Source organism: Rhinopithecus bieti, unplaced genomic scaffold, assembly GCF_001698545.2.
Source record: "Rhinopithecus bieti isolate Rb0 unplaced genomic scaffold, ASM169854v2 scaffold_110, whole genome shotgun sequence".
NCBI lineage: Eukaryota > Metazoa > Chordata > Mammalia > Primates > Cercopithecidae > Rhinopithecus > Rhinopithecus bieti.
The window spans coordinates 2,415,694-2,433,697 of record NW_016803311.1 but is presented as its reverse complement, the minus strand read 5'-3'; the positions used below and the strand labels follow the sequence as shown (position 1 = coordinate 2,433,697).

The 18,004-nt window shown below is 41.6% G+C and overlaps 2 protein-coding genes across 2 annotated transcripts; both read right to left on the bottom strand.

Annotated features, from left to right (window-relative positions):
- Positions 1–8,457: 8,457 nt before the first annotated feature.
- Positions 8,458–12,188, bottom strand: LOC108530539 (histone H2A.J-like). Its single transcript, XM_017873518.1, has 2 exons — positions 11,682–12,188; positions 8,458–11,207 (listed from the first exon to the last, which is right to left on the bottom strand). The coding sequence occupies exons 1-2, from the start codon at positions 12,046–12,048 to the stop codon at positions 11,107–11,109; spliced, it is 468 nt and encodes a 155-aa protein (XP_017729007.1). The 5' UTR covers positions 12,049–12,188; the 3' UTR covers positions 8,458–11,106.
- A 2,052-nt stretch (positions 12,189–14,240) lies between these two features.
- Positions 14,241–14,879, bottom strand: LOC108530530 (histone H2A.J). The gene has a single exon (XM_017873514.1). It carries the CDS (start codon positions 14,794–14,796, stop codon positions 14,407–14,409), a length of 390 nt encoding a protein of 129 aa, XP_017729003.1. The 5' UTR covers positions 14,797–14,879; the 3' UTR covers positions 14,241–14,406.
- Between the last annotated feature and the right edge of the window lie 3,125 nt (positions 14,880–18,004).

Genomic DNA, 18,004 nt, shown 5'->3' with positions numbered 1-18,004 from the left:
TACTGACTCTGTGTTACTGATAATGTATAAACATAATACCTAGTTTATGAACAGAAAAAAAAAAAAAGGTTGAGTATTTAAAACTTGGGTTTTTAAGGAACTGCCTTTCTGGTACAGAATGAGAATCTTACTGAAAACATGGTAGAAACTACATTTTAAATTTTCAGGGATAAAAAAGAGGAGTAATTATTTTCCTGTAAGGTTGTCATACTGGCTTTAGAGAAACTGAGAGGTGTTAGGAATAGTATGGTTTGGCTTTTATTGTTTAAAAGATGTCTTACCTTCAGTGGTTACTTATTCTAGAGCTTCATGAACTGATACAAGTTGAATGGCAAAAGTCATTTTAAACCATTTTTAAGTTATTAAAGAATCAGAAAAGGTTAGCTTTTTTTCCTTTCTGAATTGGTGGGTTTTGTGTGCTTTTATATTATTCATTCATATTTTAATATATATAACATTAATTTGCATTTATACCATTTTCTTTACAAAGTGCTTTAATGTAAACTCATGTACCAATGTAGACTAACTCTTAGTCTACTAAGTTTAATGTTACTTTCAGTTAATGTTAACTAACTGATCTACCAAGTAACCTTAATGACTTTTCTGGGTATTTTCCCCATTTTACACTAGAGAGTATTGAAACTTAAAAAGGACTTGTGATTTATTCAGTGATCCAAAGTGTGTATTTCATAAACACATACAGTGTGTGCATTGTTTAGTCATACGTCACTTTCCACAGTATCTCAAATGCCTTTCATGTAAATCCCATACTATCAAAAATTGGTGATAACCTAAAATGTAGTGCAATAATACAATAAGGCATTGATTTTCTTAGAGTTGATTTATTTGATGGATTTTTAGATTTTTATTCAAGATCTTTTGTTTGTTTTGACTTTGCTTGGAAGATACTGATTTATTCTTTCATATTAAAGCAAATCCTGCCAAAGCACTAAATAGACCGTTTTGGGTTGGTTTTTTAGTGTAATATTAATATAGGTCAGCAGGTGAATTGAGTCTGATTGTTTAGATGTAAGGATTGAACCTTATGTTATCAATCCTTGACACCATCCTTGATAGCCTTATGGATATCAAAGATCAAACCATATGGTATCAATATTGTAGTTATAGTTGCAGCATAAACAGAATTACTCCCCAATACTTGATCTGAAATATTTTTAATGATCTTACTTGAAACATACATTCTTTCTGGGAGCGATTTTTTTTATTATTTTTCCTTAGAGACAGGTGCTTCCTCTGTTGCCCAGGCTGCAGTGCAGTGATGTGATCATAGCTCACTGCAGCCTCAAACTCCTGGGTTCAAGTGATCCTCTGGCCTCAGCCTCCCAAGTAGTTGGAACTACAGATATGGGCCACCACAACCAGCTCATTTATTTTTTAGAGATGAGGTCTTGCTATGTTGCCCAGTCTGGTCTCCTAACCTCAAGTGATCTTCCCAACTCAGCCTTGAGTTGGAGATTTCTGATTCATGTTAATATAAGAAAGCTGTTGATAGTTTATCATAAAGGCATTTCCTAATAATGCTAGTATAATTTTCTGAAAATCAGTGGTAAGATGTGACACAATGCATCAGCTGCATCCACAGGAAAGGGGAATTAATTAGCAGTTCTGATTCTGGATATACTTGTTATGATCATAATTTACATAATATTTTCACGAAAATGGTTAGACCACAGCTATGAAATGTAAATGATAAAAATCTTAAATCAAGTACGTGGATAGACTTGTTACTATTTCCTTAGCAAAGTGTCACTTTAGGGACAGCGATTGCCCCTTTAACTTAAGGATCACTACAATAATACTCTGCCATGTCATGGAATCAGCATGCAGCCCAGATGCTATCCAAAATTCTGTTTCAATTATCGTTTTCTATATTCTCGTTTGTGCTCTTTATTAAAATACCTCCTTATGTATAGCTGGGGAGGGTTATAAGTATTTTAAAAATCATTTTTATTGCATTCAAGTAATTCTTCAGGCCGAGAAGATGGGACAATCACTACCCCTATAGAACTGAACAGTTTTATCCCTAACTCAAACTACAGCAGGTCTAACATCTGAAAATGTTCCTCAGCCAGTTTGGAAGACTGGCGTTATTTCAGGACTCCTGGGGCTCAAAGCTGTCACCATGCAGAGCTACACATACTTCCTTCATATACAGATCCTAGATCCAGGAAGGTATTAATGAGTTGCTGGAAAACATTTTTACATTCTTAGAAATAAGAGCTTTTGGCAAAAGTCGGAACTAGAACTTCTGTGAAGCCAAAAGAACTGTCTCCCAACTTTTTTCTCTAAGAAAGCCTTGTAGTTTATGAAGGAAAGAGGACAGAAGGCAGGTGGCTATACTCTGGGTGAACGGAGGGATTTTAATTGGCAGACGTTTTGCTGAGGGGCGATAGCCAATAGGGAGAGGGTGGAGAATGATGGGGTAATTGATGGAATGACAGACTTGAGGATTTGGGGACATGAGAGTATGAAGTTTACTTATTCTATAGACAGTTACTGTCCAACAACTGAGCTAGGTGCTGGGAATACAGTGGTGAGCTAAATCAAGTAAGGTCCCTACCCTCATGGACCTTAGGGAAATTCAGGGAATAAACTTCATTGTCTTTATCTGTCTCAAACCTTGAGTACAATACTTACTAATGCTAAATTTTTAAAGCATCTTTTTTTAACAACAATTTGGGGGGGAAATCAGCTATATATGCCATGTACCAGTGAAGACATTCATTTTACATTTATAATTTTATATGTTAACTTTTTAAAAGTTTTTTTTAAAAAATTGAATATTTTCTCTGTAAGTTTAGAAATATTAAATATACACTGTGGGTCTAATGGTGCTACAACCAAATAGAGAAAGTATGTTTTTTAAAATAAATCAGAAGTCTGCAAGAGAAGACCATGGGTCCCCAAACACATTTTTCCTTGACATGTTATTCCAGTCACAGAGTATTTCCCCTCCAGGCATATTAAGCTTAAAAATAAGCTGTGTTTTTTAAAATTGTAAAATACCATGATAAGTCCATTTTTAGTAAGAGTTACACCACTTTTGCAGGAGATAAATATATGCAGAATTAACACTCTAAAAATGCTGTAAGAAATGTAAAATAATGGCTTTTGTAAAGTATTTTGTGAAGAAAGAATAGCGTTTCTAACCATAGAATCTCTAGAAAAATTTATAGTCCAAGGAAGAACAGAATGAACTGCACTGTTCATTATTACTGTCTATACCCAGCAATCTTGATCCCAATAAAATGGGGAGTGAGGCAAAGAAAAAAGGAAGATGACAGCCAAAGTTTAGGCAGGAAGAGGGGGAAACATACATCTCTGAAATCCTGTCTGATTTTATAAAACATACCACCCACAAATGAAAAAGCCATATTATTTTATGAAGGCTGAACTTCTTTGTAAAAGCGAAAAAGGGCTTCAGCAACTTGTTGCAAAGAAAACCTTACCTTCAAAGAATGTTTGATGGCTTTCTTGATTGAAAAGGGAAGTAAAACCCAGGCCAAGTACAAATTCAACATCTCCCCCTAAGACTGTTCTTACTGCATAATAACCCAGACCAAAGGAGGAGGTATTTTTAAATCCACACTTGTACCTCAAAGTTCATTTATAAAATACGTATTCATGGAAAAAAAAAACAAAAAAACAAAAAAAACCTTGTATTTGACTAAATAATTTTAAGACAGATCGTTTTAAAACTTAAGGGTTAACCTTAAAAGTATCTATTTGAAATAATATGATGTTGTTGTTCTGCTAGTTTTCTCCATAAAATCTGGCAGAACAACATCAGTTATTTCAATAGATGCTTTGTGGTTTGGGGAGCTTCGTATTTTTCATTTTTGTTTCCACAGATAGACTGGAACAGGGATCAGCAAACTTTCTCTAAAGGGCCAGATGGTGAGTATTTTGGGCTTTGTGAGCTACACAGTTTCTGTCACTACTCTGGTTTCCTAAGATGAAACCTGCACTGAAGGCAGGTAGCCTACCTTACTTAGTGTCCAAATGGAAATACGCCCTTTCTTACTGCAATGTTTCTCTACAGGGCCCTCTGCTGAGAAAACTCAGAGACGAATTTGGAGTTTTAATTTGGAGCTCAGAACCAATAAATTCATAACTGGCACACATGAATCCAAAGAAAACTCAGTGCTCTTTACTTCTACTATCACAACGTTTTAAAGCAATTCTTAGCACAGGTTCCTTTGGCAAAAACAAATGGAATATTTCTCAAGCCCTTTTTGGCAGGGGCTACTAGCTAGTTCTGTTAGCTTATGTGTGCTAGCTAATATAACTGTGTGTGTCACTTTTCTTGAAAACTCTCAAAGGAACTTTAATTAACTGGCAAGCTCCACAACAGAACTATGTTAAATAGAACAAAGCTAAGAACTAGCAAGTAAGCAAAAATGCTCCAAGAAACTGGCAGAGACAATGGTACTCACCAAAATATTTCATCTTCTCTTCTATATTTCCTGAGCTTCTTTGCAGTTAGATTAAGCCTGAGCTAGTTCTAGTGGATAGGCTGAAGCAAAGAAGAGGGTGTGAGTTCTCTGTGCCCTTGTTCTCTGCTGGAAGAGACAAGAGATAGTTTTGTATGGCTGGTGAGTGGTATAAAGAATGGCAGAAGAACAGGCTAGAATCTGTAAAGCTATACATTTTATAGACTTCATTTAAGGACTACTCTTATGGAAGTTTTACAACAGAGATTTCATCTGGACTGTTTGCTCTTGCTAGAACACTCTGTATATCAAGAGTTTTGTGAGGAAATAACCTTTCTCATGTTGTAAAAGTTCCAGTGACACTCTTTACCCTGAAAATGGATGCATGCTCGTATTATATTTGGACAACTAAGAGGTCTGCCCTCCTAATGCTGTCTTTATACTTTTCCACCCTGTTGTATGCCTCCAGAAGGCTAAACTGTAGATAAGGCATCAATGGGCTTTCTTGTCTTTTGTCTTCCATTTGGGTTGGGCAATGGGAAACAGGATACTGGAAGAAGGGAGGAAAGTGAGGTCATGGTATTTACCTAATATATATGTTTAAATAAATATAAGTAATATACATATATAGATATAAAAAATTTAAAGCATGATTTATTATTAGGAACACCTGGAATACCATGTTCAAGAAACAAGGACATTCTTATCCTGTGTGAAGACATGGACAAAAAGATAAATTCAAGATAGAAAGTTACTTGATGAACATGAAAACGAGGATTTTGTTAGCAGATATGGATGCTTGAAATGTATAAATGTGTGACTGAACTACTTGAAGACAGTAGCTCCCTCTTTTGCATGACGCTTGGACACTGCCAACATTTGCCTTGAGATGTATTTGTCTACTTCCACCGCTGAGCAACTATTCTTTCGTGTGTCACATTTTTTTAGCTAATGAGCAAGGGAAAAGCAGTCAATGACAGACAGCAACTGACCTGGACTATCAGCTAGGCTGTGCTGTTGCCAGGAGTTGGCCTGATCTGTTGAACATGCACAATTCACAGAACACTAACACGAGACAAGGCCACTGAGTGGCTGTAAAAAGATCAAATAAAAAACAAGACCTTTCTGTAATCATGTCTGAACAGAAAGAAAAACACGAACATTGTCCAAACAACAAAAATGAACAAAAAACCCCTATCCTGGCTAATATGCATTAGCATATTTACCAATTACAACTTTAGTTTCACTTCATTCTGTACTTTACAACATTCCTTGCACCCTACTTCCTGACGGCATGCAATTCTGAGCAAAGCCCCCAAATCAACTAACACAAACCCAAATCCTATAATACGCCCTAACAGACTCTTACTGAGACACCCCACATTTCCCCATGGAATGTTGTTCCCCCTTGCTGCAAAGAGGAATAATCCCAACTTGTTCAACTACAAATATGTTCCTGATGGTCTTCGGCTAGAGGGCATAGACAAAACTACAGGTTTAGCCAAAGCTCTCATTGCTTGCACCAGGACTCTCAACGCAGTGTGCACATCTGAGACCTCTTGTGACTTGATCTGTGTGAGGTGCCACTTGCTCATGGCTGGGAAATAAGTTCACACTGAACTGAGTTCCTGTATTTTGTTGAAGCACTTCAGTGTCGACTTTATGTGTTTCCCTAGGAAGATGATCTCTTGGAATTTTTTAAATTATCTAATCAGATTTATATTCTTTCAGCAAACCATGTTTAGTCTTCTATTCCTTGCTTCTACTGCTTGCTTAATATTTAGTGTTGTCCACAGGGAAAGTTATAAACATAGTTCTGATAAATCTGTTTGCAAGTGACTTCCAGGTGCTAATGAGTTCAGAAGGTCTCCAGACCAGAGATCTTAGGATAAATTTTGCTTGGGGTTACCATTTCCGGGTCTGATTAAGACGTCTTCCTCAGTCTTGTCTATGTGCCCCTGAGACCTGGACTATTTTGTTTTGTCTGCCTAGACTAATAGCTGGCCCATGGCCAAACTCTGGGGGTTAGAGGTTACACATCTTTACATACGACTGCATTTCTCCTAGTCTTCACAATTTAAAACTGCACTTCTTTCAGGCCAAACACACATTTTCTTCACGATGTCTTACTACAAAGCTAATCTGTACACTTCCATCTCTAATACAACAATTTCATTAGGGATATTTTGGAATTGTAGTGATCACTTGGGCTTTTGACATGAAAAAGACAGTTCATTTGAGAAGTGCTTTGAAACAGAAAGCAAACTCTCATGTGCAGATTGCTTGTTTGTCTAAAAGAAAGATAATTTTGTTGAATATAGGGTTTGTCTCTCCTATGATTCCATACTTTGGGGTTAAACAATGCTGGCTTTTTTATTTCATGGCTCGATAAAATTATCAAGGGTCTATGAGTGTGGTAACTCATGCCTATAATCCCAACACTTTGGGAGGCAGAGGTGGAAAGATCAGTTGAGCCCAGGAGTTAGAGACAGCCTGGGCAACATGGTGAAACTCCATCTCTACAAAAATTATTAATAAAAAAATTACCCAGGTGTGATGGCACACAACTGTAGTCCCAACTACTCGGGAGGCTGAGGTAGGAGGATGGCTTGCGCCTAGAGGTGGAGGCTGCAGTGAGCTGTGTTCACAACCCCGCCCCCCAACCGGGGAAACGGGGGGAGAGCCTTTCTAAAAAAAAAAAAAAAAAAAAAAAAATCATGGATCCAAGTTATTGCCCAAACAAGTCACCATTCTCCTTCAAGTATGTATGTGTTAAAATCCAATTTTCAACACGTCAGCTTTCCTTCCTCCACTTGTGGAGAAAACAAAATAAAGCTTTACAGTGATAATTTCATATCTGCCTGAAACCAGTTTCATTATTTCTTCCTCTGCTTCTTCTCTGTTCCTCTTACTCTCCATTTCTCTCTCGGAAAGCTAAACATTTATTGATTTTTTTAAAAGTTGCCTCGTCAGAGCCCAATTTCTCATGTTTTAATCATTCTAAAATGCCTACATTGGCTTTATGAATAAGTTACCTCTTTCTAAAACTTCTTAAAATTTATATGTAAAAAATTATATTCAACTAAAAGAATGATGATAAAGGATATCTTTAAGGGATCTTTGCCAATATTCTTCTAGGTTTTTTTTTAGAAAATGTTTTGCTGTCACCATGTATACCTTGAATTTCCATATGCGCAGTTTAAAATGTAAAGGGTAAAATGCATTTTGATTCCAATTCCATTAGTAACATGAGCCAGCTTGTCACCATTTCCTATGTGTGGAAAAAAGAAATAACTTTTAAAGACCATTTCTTTAAGTATAAGCAAGCAGGGAGTATGAAGAAGCAAAACGATCCAATTGTGGAAAAATCTCTACTGACACTTTCTCTCCTCGTGTCCTTCCGGCCGCATCCGTTTCTCTCTTTAGTGATGCCTCTTCCTCTGCCAATTGATTAAATCTCACAGATCTTCTGTTCCTTGTGGTAATTTCTGATATCAGTCTACATTCTATACATGTATATGTTCTTTCTGGATGATTTGATCTACTCTGGCTATTTTTAGTCATGACTCCCAAATTCTTATCTCCAATCCAGACTTTTTTCCCCTAGTTTCAGATCCAAATCCAGTTGCAGGAGTTACCTTTGACCCCCATGTCTTCGTGCATGCTGCCTCTCAGCCCAGCTTACACCTCCCACCAGCCAGTGTGCCCACCTGGCTGAGTGACACAGGTACCCATATTCCCTGTTCCTGTTAACACCCTGAGCATCTCCTTCCCCCTACATGTACTCTGTTATTATCTTTCTTTTGAGTGTGTGTACCATGATAGTAAGTTTCTTGGCAGCTGGTTACCAATCACAGGTGTAAACACATAATATTGCTCAATAAATTATTGAACAAACGGGGTCCATTTTTAATGTGTGTGGGTGGACTTAACAAGCCATAAATTCTAAACTAGGTTGTCTTCAGGGGCAAAAACAAAAAACAAACACACAAAAAAATGCAAATTCAGGTTCACAAGTTTTAATCATTTATTACTTTCTTTTTTGTTATACATTGAATTGTGGATGTGCTTTAATAAAACAGTCACTAAAATTGTTTTTATGGTTGCTATCACAAAAGTCATAGGATTGCTAGAATGCTGTATGTTTACCTGTTTCAACAGCTCCCATCAACTACCGCTACTCACTTTACATAGAAATAAGAACAGCTACTATTCATTGAGCCTATTTCTATACGGGAATCTTAGTGTCCTCACTCACATTAATTCATTGAATCCTCCCCAAACTCTCTGAGGTAAACTATTATGCCCATTTTAGAGATGAAACAGGTTTAAAGAGATTAAGTTTCCAAAAATCAGATAACTAATGAGTTGAGTGAATCTGAATTTAAGTCTCATTGCAGAGAGCTTAAGCTCTTACACAGCATGGTATGCGACCTTTCAACCACTGGAAGGGGCATTGTGAAGTTTGCATGTAGTATGCCAGTCATCACCAATTATGGAGCCTGACTAAACCTTTTGATTCCAGGCAGGCACAACTAAACAGACCAGTCCTCAGGGACACAAAGACAAGACTGGCCCCGCAGGAAAAACAAAGATCAAACAAATCCTAGCCAAGCCACAGCCACACTGAACGGCTTATCACTGCAGGAAACAGTATGTGTGTGTGTAAATAAAACTATGGATTATAACCCTATTAAAAACTGGAATTCAATTCCCACCAGATTTTGTCTTAGGTCTTTTACCATATGGTCTTATGCTTAAAGAAATATTGGCCTTTTAAATTAACAATCACACATCAGCAAGAACTACTGTTTGTCCATCGTGGATCATGGACTGAGCTGATTTTGTAGGAGTATGCATTTTAAACTGCCAATAAACAATTCAGGTTTTAAAAAAACTCTCAAAAACAAAAATGGTGAGGAGATGATTGAATTTTGAGGCAGGCAAAGTATTTGAGGGGATGCTAAGAATCCTTAGGGTAGTGGTGGGAGAGGCAGGTAGAGACAGGGCAGTTACCATGCCTTTATCTTGTCTATGTTGCTCATCATGTAACAAGAGCTGGACAGACTCCTGTGAATCTTCCCAGGGAAAGGCAAAGGTGCTTTTTCTTATGTCTTGATGTCCCTTGTCCTTATTTCTTCATCATTTTGGCAACAATCCCTCAGATGCCTCATCTCTTTAAGAAATTAGACTCAAATGTCAAAACCATATATGCATTTTGTTCCACTGACCCCAAGTGGTAACTGCAAGTATTAATTCTAACAATTAGGCATTTTTTTAAAGTCCTATTAATGTTTACCTATAATTGAACCTATAAGGATAAACCCATACCCCCATAGAACGTCGTACATTTTTCCATTTGTTGTCTAATGTGGCACACAGTAAATGAACAAGCTCAATCCTTAAAACAGGTGTTATGACTTTTACATATGACAAAACCACAGAGAGTGAATAGCAGGACTTCTGGAACCTGCCCAATAATTTGCCTGCTAACAGAGGTGTGTACGTCCTGACCTTTGTACACCTCAAAAGTGGCAACATGGGAGAAGTAATTCCATCATTCATCCACACCAGCAGAGAGGTACAAGTACTAACAGAAGCTGATCTCTCATATTAACGTATGTATTTGTTCCTTGTCCCGTCTTCAGGAACCAATAAAAATAAAATGAGCTCCAAGAGAATGGAAATCTGGTTGGCCTCATTCACAGCTCTACTCCTATCACTTTGTACAGAGCCTAGCATAGACAGCTGTTCAATAAATACTGGGGACAAAATAAAGTCCAAGTGGGAAAATGGGCCAGCTGCTACTAAGGATGAAGACATAATATATATATATATAATATACAATTAATATATATTATATAATATGTACTATATAATAGATGATATATATTATAATATATATTATTTTTTATATATATATTTTTGGGGGGAAGACTTCAATTCCGACTCACAGGAAAGAGTCCAAAGATGTGAAATCTGTACTGGGATCTTTTTTGTGGGGTCTGTGGGCCAGGATGAAATTTGCTGAGAAGGATGAAATAAATGGGAGTGTCAACTAAGGGCAGAAGATGATTACTAGTGTTAACTCTTTAATGTGGATTCCTGGTCTGAAATGTGTTTCTCCCTGCACTTAAGTATTTGGCCCTATCTTTCCTCACATGTTTATTAAAGCAATATCGTGCCATTAGGCAATGCAACTCCCAAAGACATTACTGGAATAAGGTCATTGCTTCAGGCTAGTGGGAGAATATAAGAGATTTCAAACAGGTTATTTGTTGGGTTAAGAACCCCTAAAAGCAAGAGGTTTTTGCTTTGTTTTAAAGCAAAGTCAAACTGAGTCTCAAAGAGAATATAATATGAAGACAGGATCATTATGAAGCTAGAAACCTGAAAACATCACTTTAAAAGCTAAAGCATATGTAACTCACGACTAAAGGCGCTGCAATGTTATGCAATATGACTGTCCGGGGAACGAATTTCCAACCTCATGACTCAAATTGAACATTTCCTTCATTTAAAAAAATATGAACATAAGGTGCTATATAAAGATATCTGATATCCAAAGCATGAAAGCACAGAAGCTACTAGGCTAAGAAGAATCTCTTAAGTTAATATCCTGCCATCAGAACTACCCTTCCAAGATGGAAAGTTACTCCACTTTTTGAAAAATATGGCCGGAGACACTTCCTGCCTCGAGCCCAGCTCGATTCGACGGTCTCTTCCCAGAACTTGGTCCTGAGTGCCCACAAACTGGAAGGAGAGCGAAGCCTCTGGGAAGGGGAAGTAAAAATAATTCCGGAAGAGGCCTCGCCGCACCGACTCTGCCTCCCCTTTGCCCTACTGAGAGCGAGGTGCGCTCCCACCCTGCCCACCTCCAAGCCACCCTCCCTTAACGCCTCGAGGGTGACCTGCGGACTAAAGCAGTCCAGAGTGGCTCAAGCCCACCCACCAGTACCTGCTCCAGAGGTTTCCCAATCGTCCCCCTCCCCTGGGGCCATCCGGCAGGTCCCCACGACTATACAGCTCTCTCGACCAAACGATTTTCACCAACTTTATTGGCTCCCGCCGGGCCCCTCGCCGCCCACCTCCCCGCTAGATGTCACCGGCCCTCCATGACATCCAGCACATTCAAAAGCATTGCGGGACGACCATGAAAAGGGCCCTTGCGGGGGGAGCCAGCTCCCTGAGGGTGGCGTCAGGGTCACTTGCTCTTCGCCTTCTGACTCTCCGTCTTCTTGGGCAGCAGCACGGCCTGGATGTTGGGCAGGACGCCGCCCTGAGCAATGGTCACTTTGCCCAGCAGCTTGTTTAACTCCTCGTCGTTGCGGATGGCGAGCTGCAGGTGGCGGGGAATTATCCTGGTCTTCTTGTTGTCACGCGCGGCGTTGCCAGCCAGCTCCAGGATCTCCGCCGTCAGGTACTCCAGCACCGCTGCCAGATACACAGGCGCCCCGGCGCCCACTCGCTCCGCGTAGTTCCCTTTGCGCAGCAGTCTGTGCACTCGGCCCACCGGGAACTGCAGGCCCGCGCGGGAGGAGCGGGATTTGGCCTTTGCTCGTACTTTGCCGCCCTGTTTTCCGCGACCGGACATGATCACCTCTCGCCTACAACTCCAGAGACGGAGACAAACCGCTCTCGGCGTCCGGTACCGGAATGCAACGTACAGCCCCCGAACTGCCTCTACAAACTCTTTGCGGCCGCGCGGCAGCCCCTTCCCATTGGCTCTGGTGACCAATGACAGGCAGGCTCCGCTCCCAACTAGCGCTCTGGAAGAGAGAACGCCTCCTCCAGCTCTGTCCAATCAATAGAGCAAGCTCCGAATCCTCATTTATATAGCCGCTCACATAAATACCGAGGCCAGCCCGCTCCGCATTTGGGGACCCAGATGAATTTAGCAGTTACGGGTTTTCCACGACCACGCTCGCTCCCAAGCAAATAAACTAGTAGGAAATAAGAAAACATGGTTGGAAACAGAAAGCAATCCAGAAGAAGAGCTACAGGGGTTATCCGTAGACGTTGCTATGCTAAGTGGATGTTCTCATATAATACACCATACTAGTCAGGTAGGTTTCTGTCTCGGCAGCCCGTGCTGCTTAGGCAAAACAACAGCGTCTCTGCGGAATTCTGCCTGCCCAGGACAGGGTCTGTGGGCTGTTTCTTATAGAAGAGCCTTGCCTGCAGCTACCCAACAGTGTAGAGACCACACTGGTCTCCCTGCTGGGTCCTGCGGCTCACAGCCAGCCAATCCTTCACTTCTAAGTCTGAAGCTAGTGATGGCCAGACGTGAATGCTTCCTGCCCTGACAGGAGGAACAAGCTCGCCTAGCCAAAATATCTTTTGTCTTTGAGGCTATGGGCCTGCAAAGAGCCACTAGGTTTTATTGGAGAGGCCTAAGTCTTGGCCTTGGCTTGCTCCGCGCAAGCAAGGGCGCCGCAGATCAGCGGATCGGGTCCTCTACGAGAACGTGGAGGTCCCCCGGGTCTCTGTAAATGAGCCCAGAGACTAAAGTCAGAATGGCAGTTTATTCTTACATACCTGAATTGTGGACCCACGCTTTTGGAAACAAAAAAAAGNATATATATATATATAATATACAATTAATATATATTATATAATATGTACTATATAATAGATGATATATATTATAATATATATTATTTTTTATATATATTATTTTGGGGGGAAGACTTCAATTCCGACTCACAGGAAAGAGTCCAAAGATGTGAAATCTGTACTGGGATCTTTTTTGTGGGGTCTGTGGGCCAGGATGAAATTTGCTGAGAAGGATGAAATAAATGGGAGTGTCAACTAAGGGCAGAAGATGATTACTAGTGTTAACTCTTTAATGTGGATTCCTGGTCTGAAATGTGTTTCTCCCTGCACTTAAGTATTTGGCCCTATCTTTCCTCACATGTTTATTAAAGCAATATCGTGCCATTAGGCAATGCAACTCCCAAAGACATTACTGGAATAAGGTCATTGCTTCAGGCTAGTGGGAGAATATAAGAGATTTCAAACAGGTTATTTGTTGGGTTAAGAACCCCTAAAAGCAAGAGGTTTTGCTTTGTTTTAAAGCAAAGTCAAACTGAGTCTCAAAGAGAATATAATATGAAGACAGGATCATTATGAAGCTAGAAACCTGAAAACATCACTTTAAAAGCTAAAGCATATGTAACTCACGACTAAAGGCGCTGCAATGTTATGCAATATGACTGTCCGGGGAACGAATTTCCAACCTCATGACTCAAATTGAACATTTCCTTCATTTAAAAAAATATGAACATAAGGTGCTATATAAAGATATCTGATATCCAAAGCATGAAAGCACAGAAGCTACTAGGCTAAGAAGAATCTCTTAAGTTAATATCCTGCCATCAGAACTACCCTTCCAAGATGGAAAGTTACTCCACTTTTGAAAATATGGCCGGAGACACTTCCTGCCTCGAGCCCAGCTCGATTCGACGGTCTCTTCCCAGAACTTGGTCCTGAGTGCCCACAAACTGGAAGGAGAGCGAAGCCTCTGGGAAGGGGAAGTAAAATAATTCCGGAAGAGGCCTCGCCGCACCGACTCTGCCTCCCCTTTGCCCTACTGAGAGCGAGGTGCGCTCCCACCCTGCCCACCTCCAAGCCACCCTCCCTTAACGCCTCGAGGGTGACCTGCGGACTAAAGCAGTCCAGAGTGGCTCAAGCCCACCCACCAGTACCTGCTCCAGAGGTTTCCCAATCGTCCCCTCCCCTGGGGCCATCCGGCAGGTCCCCACGACTATACAGCTCTCTCGACCAAACGATTTTCACCAACTTTATTGGCTCCCGCCGGGCCCCTCGCCGCCCACCTCCCCGCTAGATGTCACCGGCCCTCCATGACATCCAGCACATTCAAAAGCATTGCGGGACGACCATGAAAAGGGCCCTTGCGGGGGGAGCCAGCTCCCTGAGGGTGGCGTCAGGGTCACTTGCTCTTCGCCTTCTGACTCTCCGTCTTCTTGGGCAGCAGCACGGCCTGGATGTTGGGCAGGACGCCGCCCTGAGCAATGGTCACTTTGCCCAGCAGCTTGTTTAACTCCTCGTCGTTGCGGATGGCGAGCTGCAGGTGGCGGGGAATTATCCTGGTCTTCTTGTTGTCACGCGCGGCGTTGCCAGCCAGCTCCAGGATCTCCGCCGTCAGGTACTCCAGCACCGCTGCCAGATACACAGGCGCCCCGGCGCCCACTCGCTCCGCGTAGTTCCCTTTGCGCAGCAGTCTGTGCACTCGGCCCACCGGGAACTGCAGGCCCGCGCGGGAGGAGCGGGATTTGGCCTTTGCTCGTACTTTGCCGCCCTGTTTTCCGCGACCGGACATGATCACCTCTCGCCTACAACTCCAGAGACGGAGACAAACCGCTCTCGGCGTCCGGTACCGGAATGCAACGTACAGCCCCGAACTGCCTCTACAAACTCTTTGCGGCCGCGCGGCAGCCCCTTCCCATTGGCTCTGGTGACCAATGACAGGCAGGCTCCGCTCCCAACTAGCGCTCTGGAAGAGAGAACGCCTCCTCCAGCTCTGTCCAATCAATAGAGCAAGCTCCGAATCCTCATTTATATAGCCGCTCACATAAATACCGAGGCCAGCCCGCTCCGCATTTGGGGACCCAGATGAATTTAGCAGTTACGGGTTTTCCACGACCACGCTCGCTCCCAAGCAAATAAACTAGTAGGAAATAAGAAAACATGGTTGGAAACAGAAAGCAATCCAGAAGAAGAGCTACAGGGGTTATCCGTAGACGTTGCTATGCTAAGTGGATGTTCTCATATAATACACCATACTAGTCAGGTAGGTTTCTGTCTCGGCAGCCCGTGCTGCTTAGGCAAAACAACAGCGTCTCTGCGGAATTCTGCCTGCCCAGGACAGGGTCTGTGGGCTGTTTCTTATAGAAGAGCCTTGCCTGCAGCTACCCAACAGTGTAGAGACCACACTGGTCTCCCTGCTGGGTCCTGCGGCTCACAGCCAGCCAATCCTTCACTTCTAAGTCTGAAGCTAGTGATGGCCAGACGTGAATGCTTCCTGCCCTGACAGGAGGAACAAGCTCGCCTAGCCAAAATATCTTTTGTCTTTGAGGCTATGGGCCTGCAAAGAGCCACTAGGTTTTATTGGAGAGGCCTAAGTCTTGGCCTTGGCTTGCTCCGCGCAAGCAAGGGCGCCGCAGATCAGCGGATCGGGTCCTCTACGAGAACGTGGAGGTCCCCGGGTCTCTGTAAATGAGCCCAGAGACTAAAGTCAGAATGGCAGTTTATTCTTACATACCTGAATTGTGGACCCACGCTTTTGGAAACAAAAAAAAGTGTTTTGTTTAAAGTATTTTGTTTTATTTTAATTAGAAATTACTTTCTACTAATTCATCGAGGTCAATTCATTTTTACCTGAACATTTTCAGTAACACAGTTAACATCGATACGTGCTGTAATGTTGAACATTTGCTTTTTAAAATAAACATTTTATGTGGATTCATTTAAAGTAAAACAAATTTACCTTCTCACTATCCGAATAAAGATTTGACTTCATTGAAATAACATTTTCAAGTGTTTATGTATATGTCATTACTGCCTAGAACAATGATTAACCCATACTGGGGACTCAACAAATGTCTTCAGAGCTATTGTCATGCTTTATAAAGGCAGTCTTTCTGGAGCCAGACTGCCTCAGCCTAAATCCTGGCTTCACCACTAAGCAGTGATCTTGGATAAGTTATTTGACTCCTGTATCTGTATCAAAGTGTTTTGAAAATTAAATACGTTAGTAAGCATCCAATAACTCTTAGATATACCAAATAAATGGACATACAAATCTCTGATACAGTTTTTAACGAGATGTTCCTGGAATGAGTTCTGTAAACTAGCTTAAATTTTCCCCTGGGGCCGGACGCGGTGGCTCAAGCCTGTAATCCCAGCACTTTGGGAGGCCCAGACAGGCGGATCACGAGGTCAGGAGATCGAGACCATCCTGGCTAACACGGTGAAACCCCGTCTCTACTAAAAAATACAAAAGCTAGCCGGGCGAGGTGGCGGGCGCCTGTAGTCCCAGCCACTCGGGAGGCTGAGGCAGGAGAATGGTGTAAACCCAGGAGGCGGAGCTTGCAGTGAGCTGAGATCGGGCCACTGCACTCCAGCCTGGGCGACCGAGCGAAACTCTGTCTCCAAATAAACAAAAAAACAAAAAAACAAAAAAAAAATTTCGCCTGTATCATGGATGGAATTTTCAAGAGGTTTTGAAACTATTACTATTTTGGATACGATTTTTTTCTTTTATTCTAATAAGCAAGAGATTTCTAATTTGAAAATATTCTAGCCTTGATTTCTTAGAAAGTGAGTATAAGTAAGTCAAATTCTTAGTATATATACTAATTAGTATACGTATACATATCATAGGTATATATATATTTTTTTTTTTTTTTTTTTTCTTTTCTTTTGATCAGAGAGTCGCGCTATAGTCGCCCAGGCTGGCAAGCTGGAGTGGCGATGATCTCGGCTCAGTGCAGCTACCGAGCCGCCCCCCACCCCCGAGTTCACCCATTCTCGGTGGCCTCGCCTCCTCTAGGCCAATGCTCGCACTACAGGCCCGTCCCCTCCACCACCGCTCGGCTTAATTTTATTTTTTAGTAGAGGACGGTTGGTTTCACCATGTTAGCCATGGAGTCTCATGATCTCCTGACCTCGTGATCCTGACCTCCAAAGAGCTTTGAATCTACAGGCGATCGCCACGCCACCCCCGCCCACCCCATTCACAAATACATTCTCCTATCCCTTCAGACTCCTACTAGACTCTTTCCCTCTTCCCCTCGTGAGTAAATTAAAATCATGGAGTGAAGTCGACCATGCAGGACCTTTTTTCCCAGCCATTAAAAGAAGTGGTTCCAACTCTTTTATCTTTAACGAAAAAAGTAAAAGAAAAAGAAAATACACTTTTGGTTTAATGAAGATGGGCAAGATGAAACAAATGCTAACATAAGCATTTAAATTATAATAAAAATTTACAATAAAGCCTCCTGCACTGTAAAGGCTTATCTTCAAGACCAGTACCAAAGAGCCCCACTTACTAAAATACAGTTTGCTCAGAACTGAATTAATTACCTGAGGGGAAAGACTATGAAATCATCCTATAAATAACAGTCTGCTTCTAACACAGTCAAACCTTTAGAGAAGACAGTGGTCCTGCACACCTTCGAAACTGCGTGACACCTCACAGAAACTTTCGTTTTGTTCAGGGCATTCTCTGAGACAAGGGAAGGGATTCAGAACTCCTGAGTGGATTTGTCAGTAGAAATCATTATTTCCAAGTCATGATTGTGGCATCCATTATTTTACAAGACTTTGAATTTTTAAGTGGAAAATGTGAGAGGAACTGATAATTGACATGACATTAAGACATTTACAATATCAACCTAAATAACCATAGGAACGTTACTTGTTGAAAAGCACACGCTCTTTCATGGGCAGAGAAACCTGCAAATTGCGCACAAGCAGCTGAAAGGGAATGGCGGGTTGGGGAGGTGGAAGTAGAGTAGTAGGTGTGT